Below are 16784 nucleotides of genomic sequence, written 5' to 3'. Positions count from 1 at the left end.
ATTCTGATCTACGCAAGCTCACCCTGAAACAAACACGTGGGCCTTTAACACACCACAATAGTTTGTCCTTTTTTGCCTCTCTTCCCCCCCTTCTTTTTTCCCATTTCTGCCAACATGCTGAGACAGACTAGCCGGGCTACTTCTCTGGAAACATCCAAGCAACATCATCAATCCATACAACACTTTCAGCAAGTTGTGCTGACCCCATTCTTGTACAGAGCCATGTGTTTTATGTGTCGAGAGCAGTTTTTGGGTTGCAGATCGCTCGAACCCTACAGTTTGTGAAGGATTAATATATGAAAATGTCTCAGGCAGGGACAACTGGTATGACTAGAGCTGCTCTGAAAGATCGATCTCAGGGAGAAAGCCAGTTGAATTTGGGACTTCCAAATCAGGTACAGTACTTGAACAATGAGCTATAACCACTCCTACAGAGGTACAGACACCCTATCACCTCTCACAAATCTTGGTCAGCCCAGATTTAGGCCAGGGTCGGCAACTGCAGCAGACCTAAGGACTAATTTTAGTTTCCCAAAGATTATGTCAACAAGAAATAAACACTTCCAGCGTCACACATTTGCTGTTCCATCTAAAACAAGGCAAATGCATGTATGGCTTAAGAGAAGAACTAAACTTCCCAGAGGCCTCCAGGAGCACGAGTCTTCTCTAAAATAAGATGTATGTCCCCATATGCACAATGTTTTACTGCAGAGATGCAGTTTATTTTCCTACGGTAGTGCTAAAATTTAGCAGTGCAGCACCAAGTTGAGCAAAGACAGGTGGAGGGATATGTTCAGCCATTCATCAGGGCAGATGTTCCTCCTCTTTAATGGCTGCATTCTATCTGGGTATTTTTGTAATGGTCACAAGGAGACAGTCTTGCAGAAGCATTTCATTCATTTGATCTGCTTGCTTCAGTTTATTGCTCCCTCAAAAAACTACAATGAAGATTTCCCCAGCCACCATACTGCAATCTACATAAATCTTTTCATCCTTTACTGTCACTAGCCCACCATTTTGAAAGAGTCTATAGCTACAAACTCTCATTATTACATTAATGAAATGAATTTCTGAAATTTCTCTTTTGTTTTACCATCTCCTTTGCCTCTTTCAAGGGCATTAGAAAATGTTGAAATAGAGAAACAACTGGAAGGATTTCAATTGGATTTGAAGTAATACAAATACAGTCCTGCTTCTATTTTAACTTATACTATTCTGGTTGCTCTACGGATTCTAATGTTGTTATGGCCTACCAAGTTGCTTCCAACTGATAGCAATCCTAATGGGGCTTTTGTGGTATATAAGATGCTCAAGGAGTTGTCTACCATGGCCAGTGAGCTTCCACAGTTAAGCAGGGATTCTGAACACTTCATCTTCTACACTATACTAGTTCTCTTCCCATGAACTGATACAGAATACTGAACATGGTTCAACATGAAACAGTCCCCAGCTTTCATGTCACTATGTAAGGTATTCGGCAGCTAGTACAACACTTCACACTGCTTTTAAAATAATGAAGTATTTGTATTTATCTGCCATATATTGCCATTATTAAATGGCAGATTGCACACATATAAAAAACAAACACAATCTTGAGTGTTTTCCACATGTTTATATTTACAAGCAGTTTTAGAACAACTTCTATGTCACTACAAAGCTTCTAATATATTAACCTAAAACTGTAAATCTTCCATAAGCATTAACCCGGGTTTTTAGTATAGACTGCCACACCAATTTCTTCCCTATCAAACTCTTAAGCCAGAACTTTGCTGCCCCAAACATCACTAAACTCAATCACTTACGTTTACCTATTTTAATCTAAAGTAATCTTTTTATGCAAGAGAACAGAAGTATAATCAAGTCTGACTAACTTTTTTTTCTAAAATTACTAGTAAGTACGTATGACAGAGATTGCTTCATCAGCAGAGTAGAAATCAAAGACACCAGAGGTCTGAAAGTTTCATGAACACAAGAGATGGGAGGAAAGCAAGATGGAAAAAATGACACATGTTTTCTCCTTCTAGTATAATAGCAGTTGCTGGCTCATTTCTATGTCATCCTGGAAGTGAACAGCACATGGGGCTGCACTGCAAGTCTAACTACTCAGACAACCTATGTGCATACCTGGCACAACTGGTGGGAAAGTTCAACCACATCCCCTTGTACCAGTAGCCAGAAAATTAGCAGAGCTGTGGAAGAAAACCAGGGAAGTGAAGGAAGCAGCCAAATTTTGAACAACATGCTTTCCACACCTAAACACACTAAAATTGGGTTAGAATCCTCCCTCAATTTCTCCTCCCAACTCTTTGGATTACCCCTATTCCAAGATAAAATCATACCTCACCCAGGTTTTTCTGCTCTGAACACAATTGTGACAGCTTCAAGAAAATATTGCCCAAGGATGTTTAATGGAAGAAGTTGGAAAAGGACAGCCCTAGCAGTGGTCCTGACTACAGAGAAAGTTAAAGAACTGCAACAGCGCCCTATGATTTGAAACAAAACTAATTAATTCTCCTGCAACCCCACCCTATTAATCCACATATGTCATCCGTACTCTGCTTTGTTCAAAGCAAGGTACCGTATGTACATACAATCTTCTTTTATAGACTAAGCACAGAGAAAGATGAGACCAAGGCTCTAAATCTTCTCTAAATAGTGGGCTAAATGTTCATTGTTAAATATGGAACCAACCTCTTTTACGCACAAAAGATGCCTGCTAGCTTAAAGAATGCCTTCCTCCTAAAAGCAATAAGCACAAAAAACTATCAGCTCCCTTTCAATTTTGAAGGTATAGCCAGTTCAATCCTTAGCTTTTCAAATTCAACAAATAAACCTACCCCTATCCTGTCCCTTATGCCCGCCCTGTTCATGCAGTACATATAATAAACCTCAATGTCTCTCTTCCCAACCAAAGTCTTCTTCCAAGTTATAATTCCCTAACTCCTACCTAACAATTATTTTCTGAACATTCCTCCTCTATTCTTTCATATCTTCTTAGGTGTACCATTTTCCCACTCCGCCGCATCACCTCTTTGTACTCTAAACACTCCAGGAAGGTAAGCCACCACTTTGCCCACTAGTATCAATTCTTTAACAATTCTGTTGCAGTTCCGAGGTACCCTCAATTTCAGCTGTGCTTCTTCTCCCACCTCTTCAAAGTCTCAGAACAGGCAGTCGACAAGAGCAGCTGCCCCAGGCTCGCTTCCCTTCTCTCTTCTTTAAGCAATGGTTTCCTGGCCCGAACACCACCCTCTGCCGACTCCCGTCAACCCCTCAGCCTGCACACCACCACACCAAGAAGATCGCTGCACAGCGGCATCCCCTTCTGCAATCTGCGGAGGCCTCTCCATACCTCTCCACACGCTACCTCCAGCCCCCCCCCGCCATTGCCTACTCCCAAGCCACACCCCCTTGCTTCAACTCCAGCTGCCCTACATTGCTAGTTCCCAGCCCTTTATCACTCTGTCGATCTCTCTCCTCATGGTGCCTAGCTCTACCTTCCTGTGGGCTGGCCTCTGTTAGGCCAAGGGACAGATAGACCATTTAAAATTCAAGATGGACCTTTTCCCATTTTCAAACTTCCCTCTCGCTCGTTTAACCCAAAGATGACCACCTACCTTAACCCCATCCCCTATATACTTTACATACCTCCTTCCCAGTGCCATGCTGCCAAGTTGTTTACAACCTCACAAAAAGGCACACCACACCTGATGCGGGGGGGGGGCGGGAAGAGGATGGTGGAGGTCCCAGAGCCCCCTGGCTGAAACCCCTCCCCTTCATCCTTCTAGATGAGTCACCCTTTCCACCCTTCCTCTGCACTCATGCTTCCCACGAACTGGGGAGGCCAAAGAAAGCTGGTTCCCTAGTCTAGTGGACTTTTGCCCAGTCTCTTTGCCACCTACCCAGGTGTCACCAGACTCTCTCTCTCTCCCCCAACTCTGATTCCTCGCTCCCCTCTCATCACCCCATACTGACACGCTTTTAATGCCAACACCATCGCTGGGCAGCCCTCCCTTCACCCCCTTCCTGGCGCCCACCCCCAATCCTCAGCCTGCCTTCCCCAACATGGAGAAAACCCTCTTTTTCACTTTCCCTCAGCTCCCCAAAATCCCGGGGCTCTTCCCCTCCTCCCAAAAAAATCACAGACCTCCCTTTACCTTTTTGGACAACCCCTCCCCCTCTCCCTCCCCCACCCCCTCCTCCACCACCTGACCAGCCAGCCTCTCCTGGGGGGACCCCTTAACCTTCCTTACACCCCAACCCACAAAAACAACACCCCAACCATTTCCTTTCCTCCCCCTCCTTTCAACCAACCCCTCCAAGCCAACCTCCCCCTCCTCTCTCCGCGCCCCCCCGACACAAAACCTCCAACTTTTTCCCTATCAAGTCTCCCAAGGGGGCCCTCAAAAACTGCCCCCTCCCCCATGTCTCCCTTCTCTCAGCGTCTTTCCCCTCAGGAAACCCTCCCCCGGTCGGTCGGTCAGTCAGTCAGTCAGTCAGGGCCCCGCTCCCTTTCCCCCCCTTCGGGGGGGCTTCTCCTGAGGGTCTCCTCCTGCCCCCACCGAGGCGCCCTCACCTGCCAGCTGTCTCCGCAGTAGCAGCGCGGACTGGAGCTCCGTCATTCTCCCCGCCGGTGCCCGGGGAGGGAGGCGGGCTGGGGCGGCGGCGGCGACGGCAGCTCCCGCTCCTTTCCCTCCTCCTCCTCTTCTTCTTCCTCCTCCTCCTCCTCCTCCGGCCTCTATGGCCGGGCTGGAGCCCGCCGGCGACCCCCGCTGTCCCTCCTCCGCCTCACGCCGAGCCCCCCTCCGCCGAGGGCCTCCGCCGCCGCCACAGCAGCGCCTCGAGGGGGGAGGCGCGAGGAGCCCCTCCTGAGGAGACTTCTCTGAGGGGAAAGGCGACGGCCGGCCCTCCCTCGCCCCCCTCCCGAGCCTCTCCCCTCAGGCTTCACCTTCTCCCACCACCTTCTTCTTCTTCTTAATTTATTTTTTTAATTACAATTTGTCTCCTTTTCCTCTTCTTCAACCCCCCCCCTCTTCACGGAATTTCACTGCACTCGGGCGCCGCGGCGCGCAGGCGCACTGAGGGGCTGGCGCAGGCGTAGTGGAAGCCTTGCCTTCTTTCCCCCTCCCCCGCCTCTCTCCTTTTTCACGCCTTCCCTCGCTCTTTCTCAAGGGAAGCCAGGAGGCGGCCCGCCATCTTAGGAAGGTCGGAGCCGGCTGGCCCCTTCGCTGCGCGCGCAACGCGGCCGGGGCGAGGAAAACGCGGGCAGCGCGGGCGGGGGCGGGCTTTAAGTGATTGATTGGCTCCGTCCCGCTCGGGGCCATCTTGGGAAGGGCAAGAATGCTCCTGACTGGACTTTATTCTCAGGTTTAAAAGTTGGTCGAAGAGCAAACGTGGAGGAAGAGGCTGAGGAGGGGTTTGTGGTTTTTTTTTATTGTCCTCCTTCCTCTCTCTGATGATATTACCAGATTAGAGAGGCCTGGTTTTTAGTTGCACGTTTATTTCCCTTTGCTTGCAACCCGGGTCCACACGCGTTGTGGGAACGCAGGCGCTCCAAACCGGTTCACGTGTAACAAACATGTATTGTTTTACCACAATACCCATGCATGCCCCTTAAATAACAAAGTAGCGTAAAAGATACAGGACGCTTCAACTGAAGGTATTAAGGTTAACTGAGAGTATTTATTTAATTTATTTAATTGAGAATATTTAATTAATTTAATTCACTTTACTTAATTGAGTAAATTTCTTTAATTGAGCGTATTTATTTAATCTATTTAATTGAGAGTATTTATTTCTTCTCATATTAGGCTTTAAATAACAGCTTGAAAACTCTCAGGCGTTAAGTACCAGAACAACACTCAGAATATATTAGAATATGCTGTTGTGACGCTAAAGTTCTGGATTTGCTTTGCATATTATGGTGGTGGGCTGTTTTTTTTGTTTTGTTTGTTTGTTTGTTTTTAATAAAGCATCAAACATTTCCCCCCCTACTCAGTCCTGAAGTCCTTTGGTTAAAAAGTGACATATAAATTAATATCATTACTGTTATTTAGTTAGTTAGTTAGTTAAAGTATTTACACTCCACCTTTCTCAAGAGGATCCTAGGCGGCTTACGGTATGAAAAACAAATAATATAAAAACTGGAAGCAAAGTGTAAAAAACAAAAACAAATTTAGGGACTTTGACATTGATTTACTGTACTATATTATTATAATAGCATTAACAGCCCAGGGCTTCCCGTTGCTATTTTATTTTTAACCTGAAGAGATCTACACCCTATTTAAATAAAATTTAAATTCTGCCCTGTTGCAAAAAAAGAAAGAAAAGAAAAAAAGAAGTACCTCATTTAACTTTTAACATGTGGAAATTTCCACTTATGGAATTTCTGCCAGGGAGCAAAATGTCTACACGGTTGAGTTTCTGCCTGGGAGCTGCTTGCTAAAGATAGAAGAGCACTGGTAGGAAGGAAAGTTGGCAACCTCTCCTGCCTGGTAAGCAGAAGGCTTCTGCCCAGACCTGTGGATCAGGTTGTGGTTGCATGGTAATAAGGAAACAAACACGTCTGCTTTTGCACACTCAAAAGGTGCATCTTTCATGCACACCTGGGAGCAGACTTGGTAGTTCCTAGACAGCCCTGCCTGGTCCTTACTTTCTAGAAATCTCCAGAAGAAAATATAGCTTGAGCTTTTATCCCTTTCCTTCAGGAGCCCCCCCCCCCAAGCTGCTTTCATCAAGAATTAAAACCAACACCAAACCATTATTTGATTACTGATGCTGTATATTATTGTTATATTCTAAATTGTTTTATCTTTATCTGCTGTTAGCTGCCCAGAGTGGTCAATTGACCAGATGGGCGGGATATAAGTAAGTAAGTAAATAAATAAATAAATAAATAAATAAATAAATAAATAAATAAATAATTTAAAACGCTTCCCACTGCTAAAACAATTTGAAAGATCAGATTTCGCTTTGTAAATTCCAGAGTTAGGTCTAGGCTAAGGAAATCGATTACTGTTAATTACACCTTTTTAACTCATATGTGCCTTTACTGTTTGTATGTGTGTGTGTGTGTGTGTGTGTGTGAGAGAGAAAGAGAGTGTGTGTGTATTATATAGTTATATATAGGGATATTTAAATATAATCCTACACTTCCGTAGAGTTGCTATGCACAGTTTTCCCAATCCTGATTTTGTTCTCACAACATCCCTGTGCAGGAAGTTGTGCTTGGAGCGATAGCCATCGAGTCTGAGGCCCCAAAGGGGATTTCATCCTAGGTCAGAAATGCTTTCATGGAGCCCCCTGGGAAATGTTGGACTGCCATGGCAAGGGCCGGTGTAGCTGGCCACGTGGGCTGAAATCCTGTTGGGCAATAATGCAGAAGGTCTAGCTTTTAGTGATGAACCGCCTCAAGTTAAGAAATCTCTGCTGGCATTATAATCTGTTGCTTGCCAAATCACACAACTCAGTACACACGCAGGCAGATGAAAGTATTTGACTCCATGGGCCTAGCTAAAGATCTGACTGGGCGTTGTGGTGCAACGGGTTACCTGGATCCCTAAGACAGTGAGTGCGAGGTTGGGTGAGCTGGTGGAACCTTTCCCTTTGCCGTTCCAACATTTGTTTTTTTTTTTTCCTGCAGTCCAGGAACCGGCGGTGGGTCCAAGCTGTCTAAAAGACCACCTCTCCTTCAGTGAGCCTGCCTGACAACTCCCACCATCCCCCAGCCACTACAGTGAATTCTAGGACCCATTGTTCTGGAAGTCAATTTTCCAAATTCTGGATGGGTGGGTGCTTGAGGTTGGACCGATGTCACGTGGCTACTTGGGGGCGTGAGCCCAGTGCAAGAGCGTGCTGGGCTTTTGGTGCTATGGTGGGTTGTGATGGGTGGAAAATTTGTGGCTGACTAAGGGGATTCTGTCATTTTTCCAGGGGTATCTTGCAGCTCCTTTCTCACCATCGTTTCTTCTTCTGTGGCAGCCAGAGGACCTTTTGACTGCTACAGGCAGAGCTGACCCAGACGCCTCTTTCCCACCCCCGTGCCTTGAATCTGTGCTATAATGGCATGGGTAGCCTAGCACTAAGAACCTTAGTCTATGCCACTGTGGCTGAATACTGGCCTCAATGAAGCCTTTGGCTCAAAGCCCGCCCCACTTTGTTAAGCCAAAGTGGTGAGATTTAAAATTAACCACAGGGTAATCTCCTGAGGAACAGTCCATTCGGATAGCCAGGATATGGGCATTTGGGGGGGAAAAAGAGAGAGAAAGAGAAAGAGGGAGGGATACATGTGGCTGTATTATGGAAGCAAAAGAGAAATAAAAACTGGTACAGAGGTGCTGGCTGTTTAGAATACAGTAATGTGCTTTCAGTGCAGCTGTTCACATTTGAAGATTTTTAATGGAGTGGAAAAAAAGCAGCAGAGGGCTTTAAAAACAATCAATCAGGATATATATTCCTGCTTTGCTGTCTTTGTGTTCTACGAAGCTGTTCTCATCTGCAGAGACCAGTTTCAAAGCTGGATCTATATTTTGCCACAATTAGACCAAATGCCACAACCATGGAAGCTGAGGTCTGAACACCCCCCCCCCCCCGATGGCAGGATTACTTGTTGCTATGTGCCAACAACTCCTTTCTGGCTCACGTTGACCATATGTATTATTCATTTCTGGAAAAAACCTATCTCTAACAGTCGTACTTGGATCTCACAAACGTAGAAGCTGTGGCTTCCTTTATTGAGTCAATCCATTTTTTGATCTTGCATCCTCGTTTATTCCTGACTTTAGCTTTCTTTCCCTGTTACAGTCATTTTTTACTGAGGCTTCTCTTCTCATGATGTGTTGAAACCTCAGTTAAGTCATTTCAGCTTCTAGTGGGTGTTTGGGGTTGATTTTGTGTAGAATCCACTTATTTCCCTTTCTGGTGGTTCATGGTATCTGTAAAGCTTTTTTTTCCAATACCACAGTTCAATAGGACTAATTTATTCACTCTAAGATATCTTTAGTCTTCAGCTTTCATAACTATTCAAAGTTATTGGGAGTGCCATAATGTGGATGATCTTGGTCCTGCTCTCAAGTGACACATCCTTACACTTAATCTTTTCTAATTCCAAACTCCAGTTTTCTGATTTCTTGGTTTCAGTCTCATTATTAGTCATTGAGTCAAAATTTAGACCTTTTTTAAAGTTATGTAACCCTTCTGTAATCATTATTTTTGTCATCTTAATGATCAATTCTAACCTTGGTTTTGCACTTTCTTTTGTAACGTTTCTCATTAGTTGTTTCATGTCATTGCTATTTTATTTTCATTCTTCCCTTATATGAGTCAGGTCCAATTTTTTGTACAACATGTTTTGCATAAAGATCGAACAGATAGGGAGATTCTGTGCTAGCAAGGTGTCTGTTGTCTGACAACTTTGCCAATTGAAAACTGTTCTGTTTCTCCATATACTTTCCTAATTGTAACTGATTACTCAGAATAACGATTGCACATCAGGACAATCAAATATTGTGGCACACCTGTTACTCTGAGGACAATTCATAGCATTCCAAGATTCATATAGTCAAATACTTTACTGTTATCTATATAGCACTGAATGCTTTTCATCAGAACGTCTTTGGTGCTGTCCAAACCAATACTATTTGCAGTATGATCTCTAGTGTCTCTCCCTTTTCTAAATCCATCTTGAACATATAGCTAGTTTCTTACTCTGAATGCCATAAAAGTTTTTGTTCGAAAATCGTGAATATCACTATGCTTGCATGGCAGATTAAAATGGTTCTGTATCCATTGCAGTCTTTGGCATTTCCTTTCAGTGGAATGAGAATGTATATTGAAAGTTTCCATTCTGTGAGCTACTGTTTGGTTTTCTGCATTTGTTGGCATATTCTTGTTAATATTTTGATAGATTCCGTCTGTGAGGCTTGGAATAGTATTATGACAATTCCTTCCATTCCCTTTGGTCTTCCCCATTAGTTGATTGAATGGCTTCTGATGTGGAAGCCTCATCAACACCCCTTTGCTCATTTGCAGTTGTCTTATCATAGATACCTCTAGGTATAAATACAGTATTCAGAAGTGGTTTACTGTTATATTTTTCTGTGCATCACTAACAAGAGTTAGCTTGAGTGTCACTGCTGCTATCAGATATTTCTCTTCTCCAACAGCACTGGAACTGTAAATTCTCTTCTGCTGTGAACTGGAGAGGAATCTTAGTTTGGTATCTCAGGTGTAATCATTCTACCTCAGGTGACCCTCCTAAGATTCTGGTCTAGCCTCTTAACAGTATTGCTCTCAGCTTCTTCGACAACCTTCTCATCACATTAAGGGGTGCATCCAAGAGGAAAGAACAGGATTTCCCCAACTTCAACTGCTTTAACTGTTTGTCTGACGTGTGGTAACCTGGCAACTCTTACTCAGCTGTTTAATAAAGCCTGTGCTGTATAGGAGTGAAAAAAAGGGAATACCTAGGCTATAACGTAAAGTTTAAAAATACTGTAAAACTCAAGGAAAGATTCTAAGGATTTGTCACAGCTTAGAAAGACAAAGTTTCTTTCTTCAATCATCAAAGGTGAAAGTTTAAATTCTCCACAGTAAGGTAAACTGGTACTAGACTGGCAGATAAACTTGATATAAATAAGAATAATACTTGGCAGGGAAGCTGTGGACCAGTTCAGGTTGTATAAGGGCAAAATATGTTCTTGGCCATCCTTCTGACATTTTTAATTTGGTTATATACGGGAAATAGCTGGTACACATGTCTAGCACTGGGAACAATTTTGTTGTCAAAAGTTACTTTTCCAGGCATGGATGTATGGATGCTCTCTTTCCTCTTGGCTTCTTCTCAAAAGCTTCTGCGATCCATCTTAGATTTCTCTTTTATATATATATATATAAATTTCGCCTTGCTTCTCCTTTCAGATCCCTCCTCATACTCTTCCCTTCTGTTTTTCACCTTCAGCGCCTGGTCTCTTGAAATCTGGAGACTGCCAGCACCTTGGAGCAGGGACCCTTCTTAGTCTTTTGTTTCAGGAAGCACAATAATAGTCTTGGAACACCTGGTAATGTTAATGCATATCCTTGCTAAAGGCATTCAGGCAGCTTTCCTTGTGAGTCAGATTGCTTCTTAATGGTTGAGAATGGCTGCTAGAGGCTTCCTTAATAGGAGCCAATGTTTAAGTAATCCCTGAAGGCCTTCCTTTAGTGTTTTGAATGGGAACAGCCCTTGGCAGAAAGATGACATAGCTAAAAAGCCTGAGGAGCAGAGATGGCACTGCCTGCGTGCATGCATGCATGCCAGCCAGCCAGCCAAAGGTAACTCTAAGAGAAATAGTGCTTTTGCACCAACACAGTCCTTTGTGAGTGTACAGAACAACAGGTAGTTTCTCCCCTATGTCAGTGTACTCTATGCTCCTCAACATGTCCTATGGAAGATGTGATGCTATTTGCCTCAAATGCTCTTGATTTTGCCTGGTTATTGGACAAAAATGATCTGGTATGTTTACTAATTCTACTGCGGTGCTTTTGACACGAACAAAGAAAGAATGTGTATATATACTGCATTTTTTTTGTGCCAAGAAAAACCAGTTTCTTGGGAGACAAAGAAGCACAGATTGCTAGGTTTGGAAAAGCAAGTTTTTTTGACTACAGCTTGCGTAATCATGGCCTAGCATGCCCAGTAGCTCCAGTTCCATAGTACAAGGGGAGTGTACTTGAAATCCTTGCCAGGAGAGGTGGTGGTGAAGGCTTCTGGGAACTGTAGTCCAAGAACATCTGGAGGCCCAAGGTTGGAGACCACTAGACTAGAGCTCTCTAGCAGAGAAATGCCTCACTGAACTACAAATCCCAGAATTCCATAGGATGGAGCCATGGCAATTAAAGTGGTGCTGAGCTTCTACCTCTCTGTCATGTAGACCAGTGGACCTTGGGTCCTCAGATGTTCCTGGACTAAAACTCCCAGAAGCCTTCACCACTCGCTGTGCTGGCCAAGATTTCTGGGAATTGCAGTCCAAGAACATCTGGAGACCCAAGGTTGGGAACCACTGGTGTAGACGCACCCTGCCTTGTTCTCCTCAGCCCTGTTGAGAAAGATGGCAGGCATGTAGTGGAGGGGGCAGGCGCCTCACCACCACGGTGGCCGGTCAAGTGGATCTTCCTGCCGCTGTTCAAGGATGCCGTCTCAGAGATATCCACTCCAAGCAGCAGCACAGGATTTACTGAAATTATCTGGTAAATCTTTTCGCAAGTGCCATTGAACACCATCCCCCTAGTAATGTCTACTCATAAAGAATGAAACCAGCCCAGTATTTGGCAGGCCTCGTCGGAACTCATGGGAACAAATACTGGGCCTGCCCTCCTCTGATACAGTTAGTGGGCAGAACACCCCCACACCCACACACACACAAAACTCAATGGGATCTGTTTCTGACCACTCTTGGAGTCAACTTTATAACACCGTTAGCTGGAACGTTTGCCGAGTGCCAGGCGAACCCCAAACTGTTATGTATTGTTTTCATTTATATGCCGTTCTTCTCTTCAAAGAGGCCCCCAAAGAGCCCACAACATATAAAAACAATGCAAAGAGTGTTTGGAGAGTATTGCTGCCGCTCGAAAGCTGTATGGGAAGGTCTTTGTTGACAAATTCTAGGCCAAGAGTGGTCACTTGCGCATCATGAGAAAAAGAGAGAGGGAAATGAAAAATATTTGCATAAAATGTACACACACTTATATAGACGGAAACCTAGAAGTGTTTGGTTTTTTTTTTAATTTAAATAGGAAGGGAATATAGCGGTACCGTCATGGAAAAGACTAATAACCAGCGGCTGTGCACCCACTTCTGGTTGCTGATGGTGGACAGACAACTTTCAAGGTTCCTTCCCTCCCTTCTTCGTCTTGCTCTTGGTCGTGAACCTGGGTTGGAATTAGGCACCCTTTCAAAAAGAAGGTCTTCAAGCCTCAGTCTCAGGTAAGGAGTCAGGCAGGAATGGGCTGGCGGGTGGATCGCCTGGGTCTGAGGCAGTGCAGTTCACCATTTGCAAAGACAGACCAACTTGCCTCCACCGCAGTACACACAGTGGCTTCCCTAAGGAAAGAACTCTCTCCATTCTACCATCTGTAGAAATACAGAGGCAAGAGAATGCGGAGCATGGGTTTCTCTTGATCTCCCCGCACTCGCCGTCTTCCTCAGAATGGTGGCAGGGAGCAGATGAAATGTGGAGGCAGAGATGGCAAGCAGCATGTCACTGGTGTAATATTGAAAGCGGGGGGGTGACTGGGGCAGGTGAGTAATGCAATAGGCACCAGCCGTCAGCAGAGTCCGGGCTCCCTCCTTGGTGAAAGCTGGGACTGAGTAATGGTGCTAGAAAGTTATTAATATCCATGGACATGAGCCAGAGGAGGTTCAGCCCTTACGCGCACCACAGTCATCTGTGCTCACCCAGAAGTAAGAGCCTCTGTGGGCGGCGTGATTACATGTGTACCCACCACTCAGATGTGGAGCAGAAGGTTGGGGGTCTTATTTATTTATTTATTTATTTACAATATTTTTTAGCCGCACCATTGCCAATGGCTTCTGGGCTTCTTCTGCAACACCCCCATTTCTTACCCACAGATGGTGGCAGAGAGGAGAGAACACCTCTCCTTCAGAGAGGGCAAGTAAGGCAGTTTCTACACACACAGTCTATAACAGAATCATCAGCTTGGAATGCAAATAAGAGTGCATTTATTTAAAATACCTGCTCACCCGTCTTGCATGATATGGGCAATGGATAAAGGACTGGTACCAACAGCTTGTTTATTGGAGAACCAGTGCTTCGAATGAAAGAGCCCTCAGATGCCATATTAAAAACTGATTCCGTTGTGATTTTGGTCTAGATGATGACCAGAAATCTTTCCTTCCTCTGTGTTTTGGACAAGAGCCGTGGTTCCCAAGCTTGACTCCTCAGGTGTTCTTGGACTAAAACTCCCAGAAGCCTTCACCACGAGCTGTGCTAGCCAGGATTTCAGGGAGTTGTAGTCCAAGAACATCTGGGGACCCAAGGTTGGGAACCACTGGATGAGAGAAATCATTACTGAAGGGTAATGTCAGACTCTGTCAGAGTCCATAGTTCAAAATGCCCAATGCAAACCTTGCAACTTGTTAAAGAAAGATAAATCTGTTGGAGGTCCTGCACATCTGGGTGTACTTGGACCAGCTTTTCTTTTTAAGATCTAGCTGGAAGGATGCGCCTAAGGCCATCTACTAAGTCTGTGGAAATTCAAACGGAGGCTTTCCTGATTCATCCTCTTCTTCTTTAGCACTCCATACCAGCAACCTAAAATGTTTGCAGCCTGTTGAGAGGTGCAGAGGGAATCCTTGGTTCTTTAAACGCGCTAGGATCAGCAGTTCATTCGCTTCGTTAAAAACAATATTGTTTTGCTAGCCATCAGTCTGCTTGTGAACACACATCTCTGACAACTCTATTAATAGAAAGCCTGGACACTGAAGGTTACATGCAATCCTCCAGTATCTGAGCCATCCCATGCAATATCATAAGGTCAGCTGCTAAGCAGTGAGAGCACTGGCTGATGGAGCCGGGACTCCACCTTGAGGACAGTGCCAGGTGCTAGCAGCCTGGCAGACCCAGTCTGACGTCCTTTGGATTCAAAGCTGAATTCTCCGGCCACTCAGTCACTGTTCAAGATCTGGAGAAAGCGGCATTTGATCTGCTCCTGGAACTTCTAGGGCTCACTTGCGTACTAGCCAAACCTTTGGATAGCTGTTCGTGTCAGCTCTAGTACAAAATGTTCTCTTGATCAGCTGTGGTCAGAAACACGTGTCAGCAACACCGTGCCTGGGCTTCCCAGTGTCTAGTAGCTATTAATTAAAAACTCCCTGATTGAATTCATAGTAGCATGCGGGTTGTGTGATTTGGCATGTGGCTAGGAATTTGATTAATTAGCAGCCATATGTTTATCCGAGTTGTGCCATTCCACCTACGCAGGCATAAATATTAACTTGGATTTTGGTCAGAACTTCCATTCTCTCTTAAGGTTGGTAAAAGGCTCTCATGGATCCTGAAGAACCTAAGTCAAAATGTCTCTAAAAATGCCTTGAAATTGCATTTTAAAACTTCCGAAAGGAACTAGAATATCGTATACTTAAAAAGTATCTGTGAGTGCTTGTTATATGACGTCTATTGTAACTTTTAAATTATTCCTTATATCATCCAAAGGTAACTAGTTATATGTAACTACAGTACTTGTAACTAGTTATCTCCAAAATCCTGATGTGTACACAGATCCTCAAGGAAGAGACTGAAGAAGCAAGCAAAATGTATTAAGGAGGCCTTTGCTGTAGCAGCATCCAAAATAAAGACCACCCAGTTATGCTGCGTCACCCCCATTAGCGAAATGTTACGGCGGTGTAACCAAATGCTCAGCATCCATACAGAATGCTGATTGGCTGTTGGGAGGAGGAAAGGAAAACCAGGGTGGTAGGTAGAGGAATGGACTGGGGCCCCCCTTGGAAATGGCATTACTGGCAGGTTGGTTGACTGAAATGATGTATCAGTCTGATCTGGGTATCTTCTCCAAATATGGATAATTTTCTTTTCTTCTGCACTGTGCCCTGAGACACCCATTAGAAGCAAGAACCCACAACCACACAGTTATTTTTGGTGACTGAATTTCTCCAGGGCATTAGTCCGGCCGCTTTGTTTTTAGGTATTCTCAGGAGTTCCTCGGAATACACTCGTGTTGCTGTAGTTTCATAGGACCTCGTTGGCAAAGTGTTATTTTTCAAAACGGATAGCTCTGTTTTTCTGCACGGTCCTGTTTGAACTGGTCGAGGGCTGCCTTCTGTTCAGAGGCAGAACACCAGGTTCCAGATTTCTATATGATAAGATTTGCTATATCCCTTGTCAGGTTTATCTATTCACGGGGCTGCTGTGAAGCCAAACCATCACCCGCTGTCCTTGAAAAATTCAGAAAACCAAGTTACATGGTCAAGAAAAGACACCTGTATTTATTCAATAATTTACTAAACGTGCCTTGGTTTTTAATTATTGTTAGGTTTGGGTCAGCATGCCTTGTGTTTCCTGGGAGCAGTAAGAATTCCAACATCTACCTTTAATCACAAGTGATTGAAAATGGGCCTGGACATTTTTGAAATCTCAGTACAGTACATTGCGTTGGCTGAAACCAAAAAGTGTCCCGTGGCAAAATGTAATAGATTTGTTGGATTTTTGGTTTGTAAAAACAAGGAAGTAAACAGAACTATACTTGGCAAGCGTCTGTAACTTGGGGATACTGCTGATAAGACTTCCAGACCCATAACTAGGGGAATAAAATAAAATAAATGTGGATCTAATTATGTGCGAATTCTGCAACAAAACAGAAGTCTGGGATATTAAATTGCCCCATCTGTTTGGGTGAAGTCCCCAATTCAGCTTTCTTTCACTGAAATGCAAAGCACACTCCTTTTTATTCGTGAAGGCTTCCACGGCCGGGATCTAATGGTTGTTCTGGGTTTTTCAGGGCTCCTTGGCCGTGTTCTGAAGGTTGTTCTTCCTAACGTTTCGCCAGTCTCTGTGGCCGGCATCTTCAGAGGACAGCACTCTGTGCTCTGGTGTAGTTGGCTGAGGGTGCCAGAGCACAGAGTGCTGTCCTCTGAAGATGCCGGCCACAGAGACTGGCGAAACATTAGGAAGAACAACCTTCAGAACACGGCCAAAGAGCCCAGAAAAACCCACAACAGCCACACTCCTTTTTATTTTTATTTTGCTTTTACCTATAATGCTTGCACTGAC

General features: G+C 44.5%; 2 protein-coding genes across 2 annotated transcripts in view; one reads left to right on the top strand and one right to left on the bottom strand.

Annotated features, from left to right (window-relative positions):
* The window catches only part of UBE2G1 (ubiquitin conjugating enzyme E2 G1), a 30070-nt gene extending 25133 nt beyond the window's left edge, over positions 1 to 4937 (bottom strand). The window contains exon 1 of the mRNA XM_020812145.3: positions 4577 to 4937. Within this exon, the coding sequence (XP_020667804.1) occupies positions 4577 to 4622 (46 nt within the window). The 5' untranslated portion in view covers positions 4623 to 4937. The remainder of the gene's footprint in view (positions 1 to 4576) is intronic.
* A 378-nt stretch (positions 4938 to 5315) lies between these two features.
* The window catches only part of LOC110089245 (SPNS lysolipid transporter 3, sphingosine-1-phosphate (putative)), a 40186-nt gene continuing 28717 nt past the window's right edge, over positions 5316 to 16784 (top strand). Inside the window, exons 1-2 of the mRNA XM_020812148.3 lie at positions 5316 to 5416; positions 12772 to 12961. The gene's annotated coding sequence lies outside the window, so the exon portion shown is untranslated. The remainder of the gene's footprint in view (positions 5417 to 12771; positions 12962 to 16784) is intronic.

This window comes from Pogona vitticeps, chromosome 7, assembly GCF_051106095.1.
Source record: "Pogona vitticeps strain Pit_001003342236 chromosome 7, PviZW2.1, whole genome shotgun sequence".
Classification (NCBI taxonomy): domain Eukaryota; kingdom Metazoa; phylum Chordata; class Lepidosauria; order Squamata; family Agamidae; genus Pogona; species Pogona vitticeps.
The sequence above is the reverse complement of the archived record's forward strand: the minus strand, read 5'-3'. Positions and strand labels throughout refer to the sequence as shown.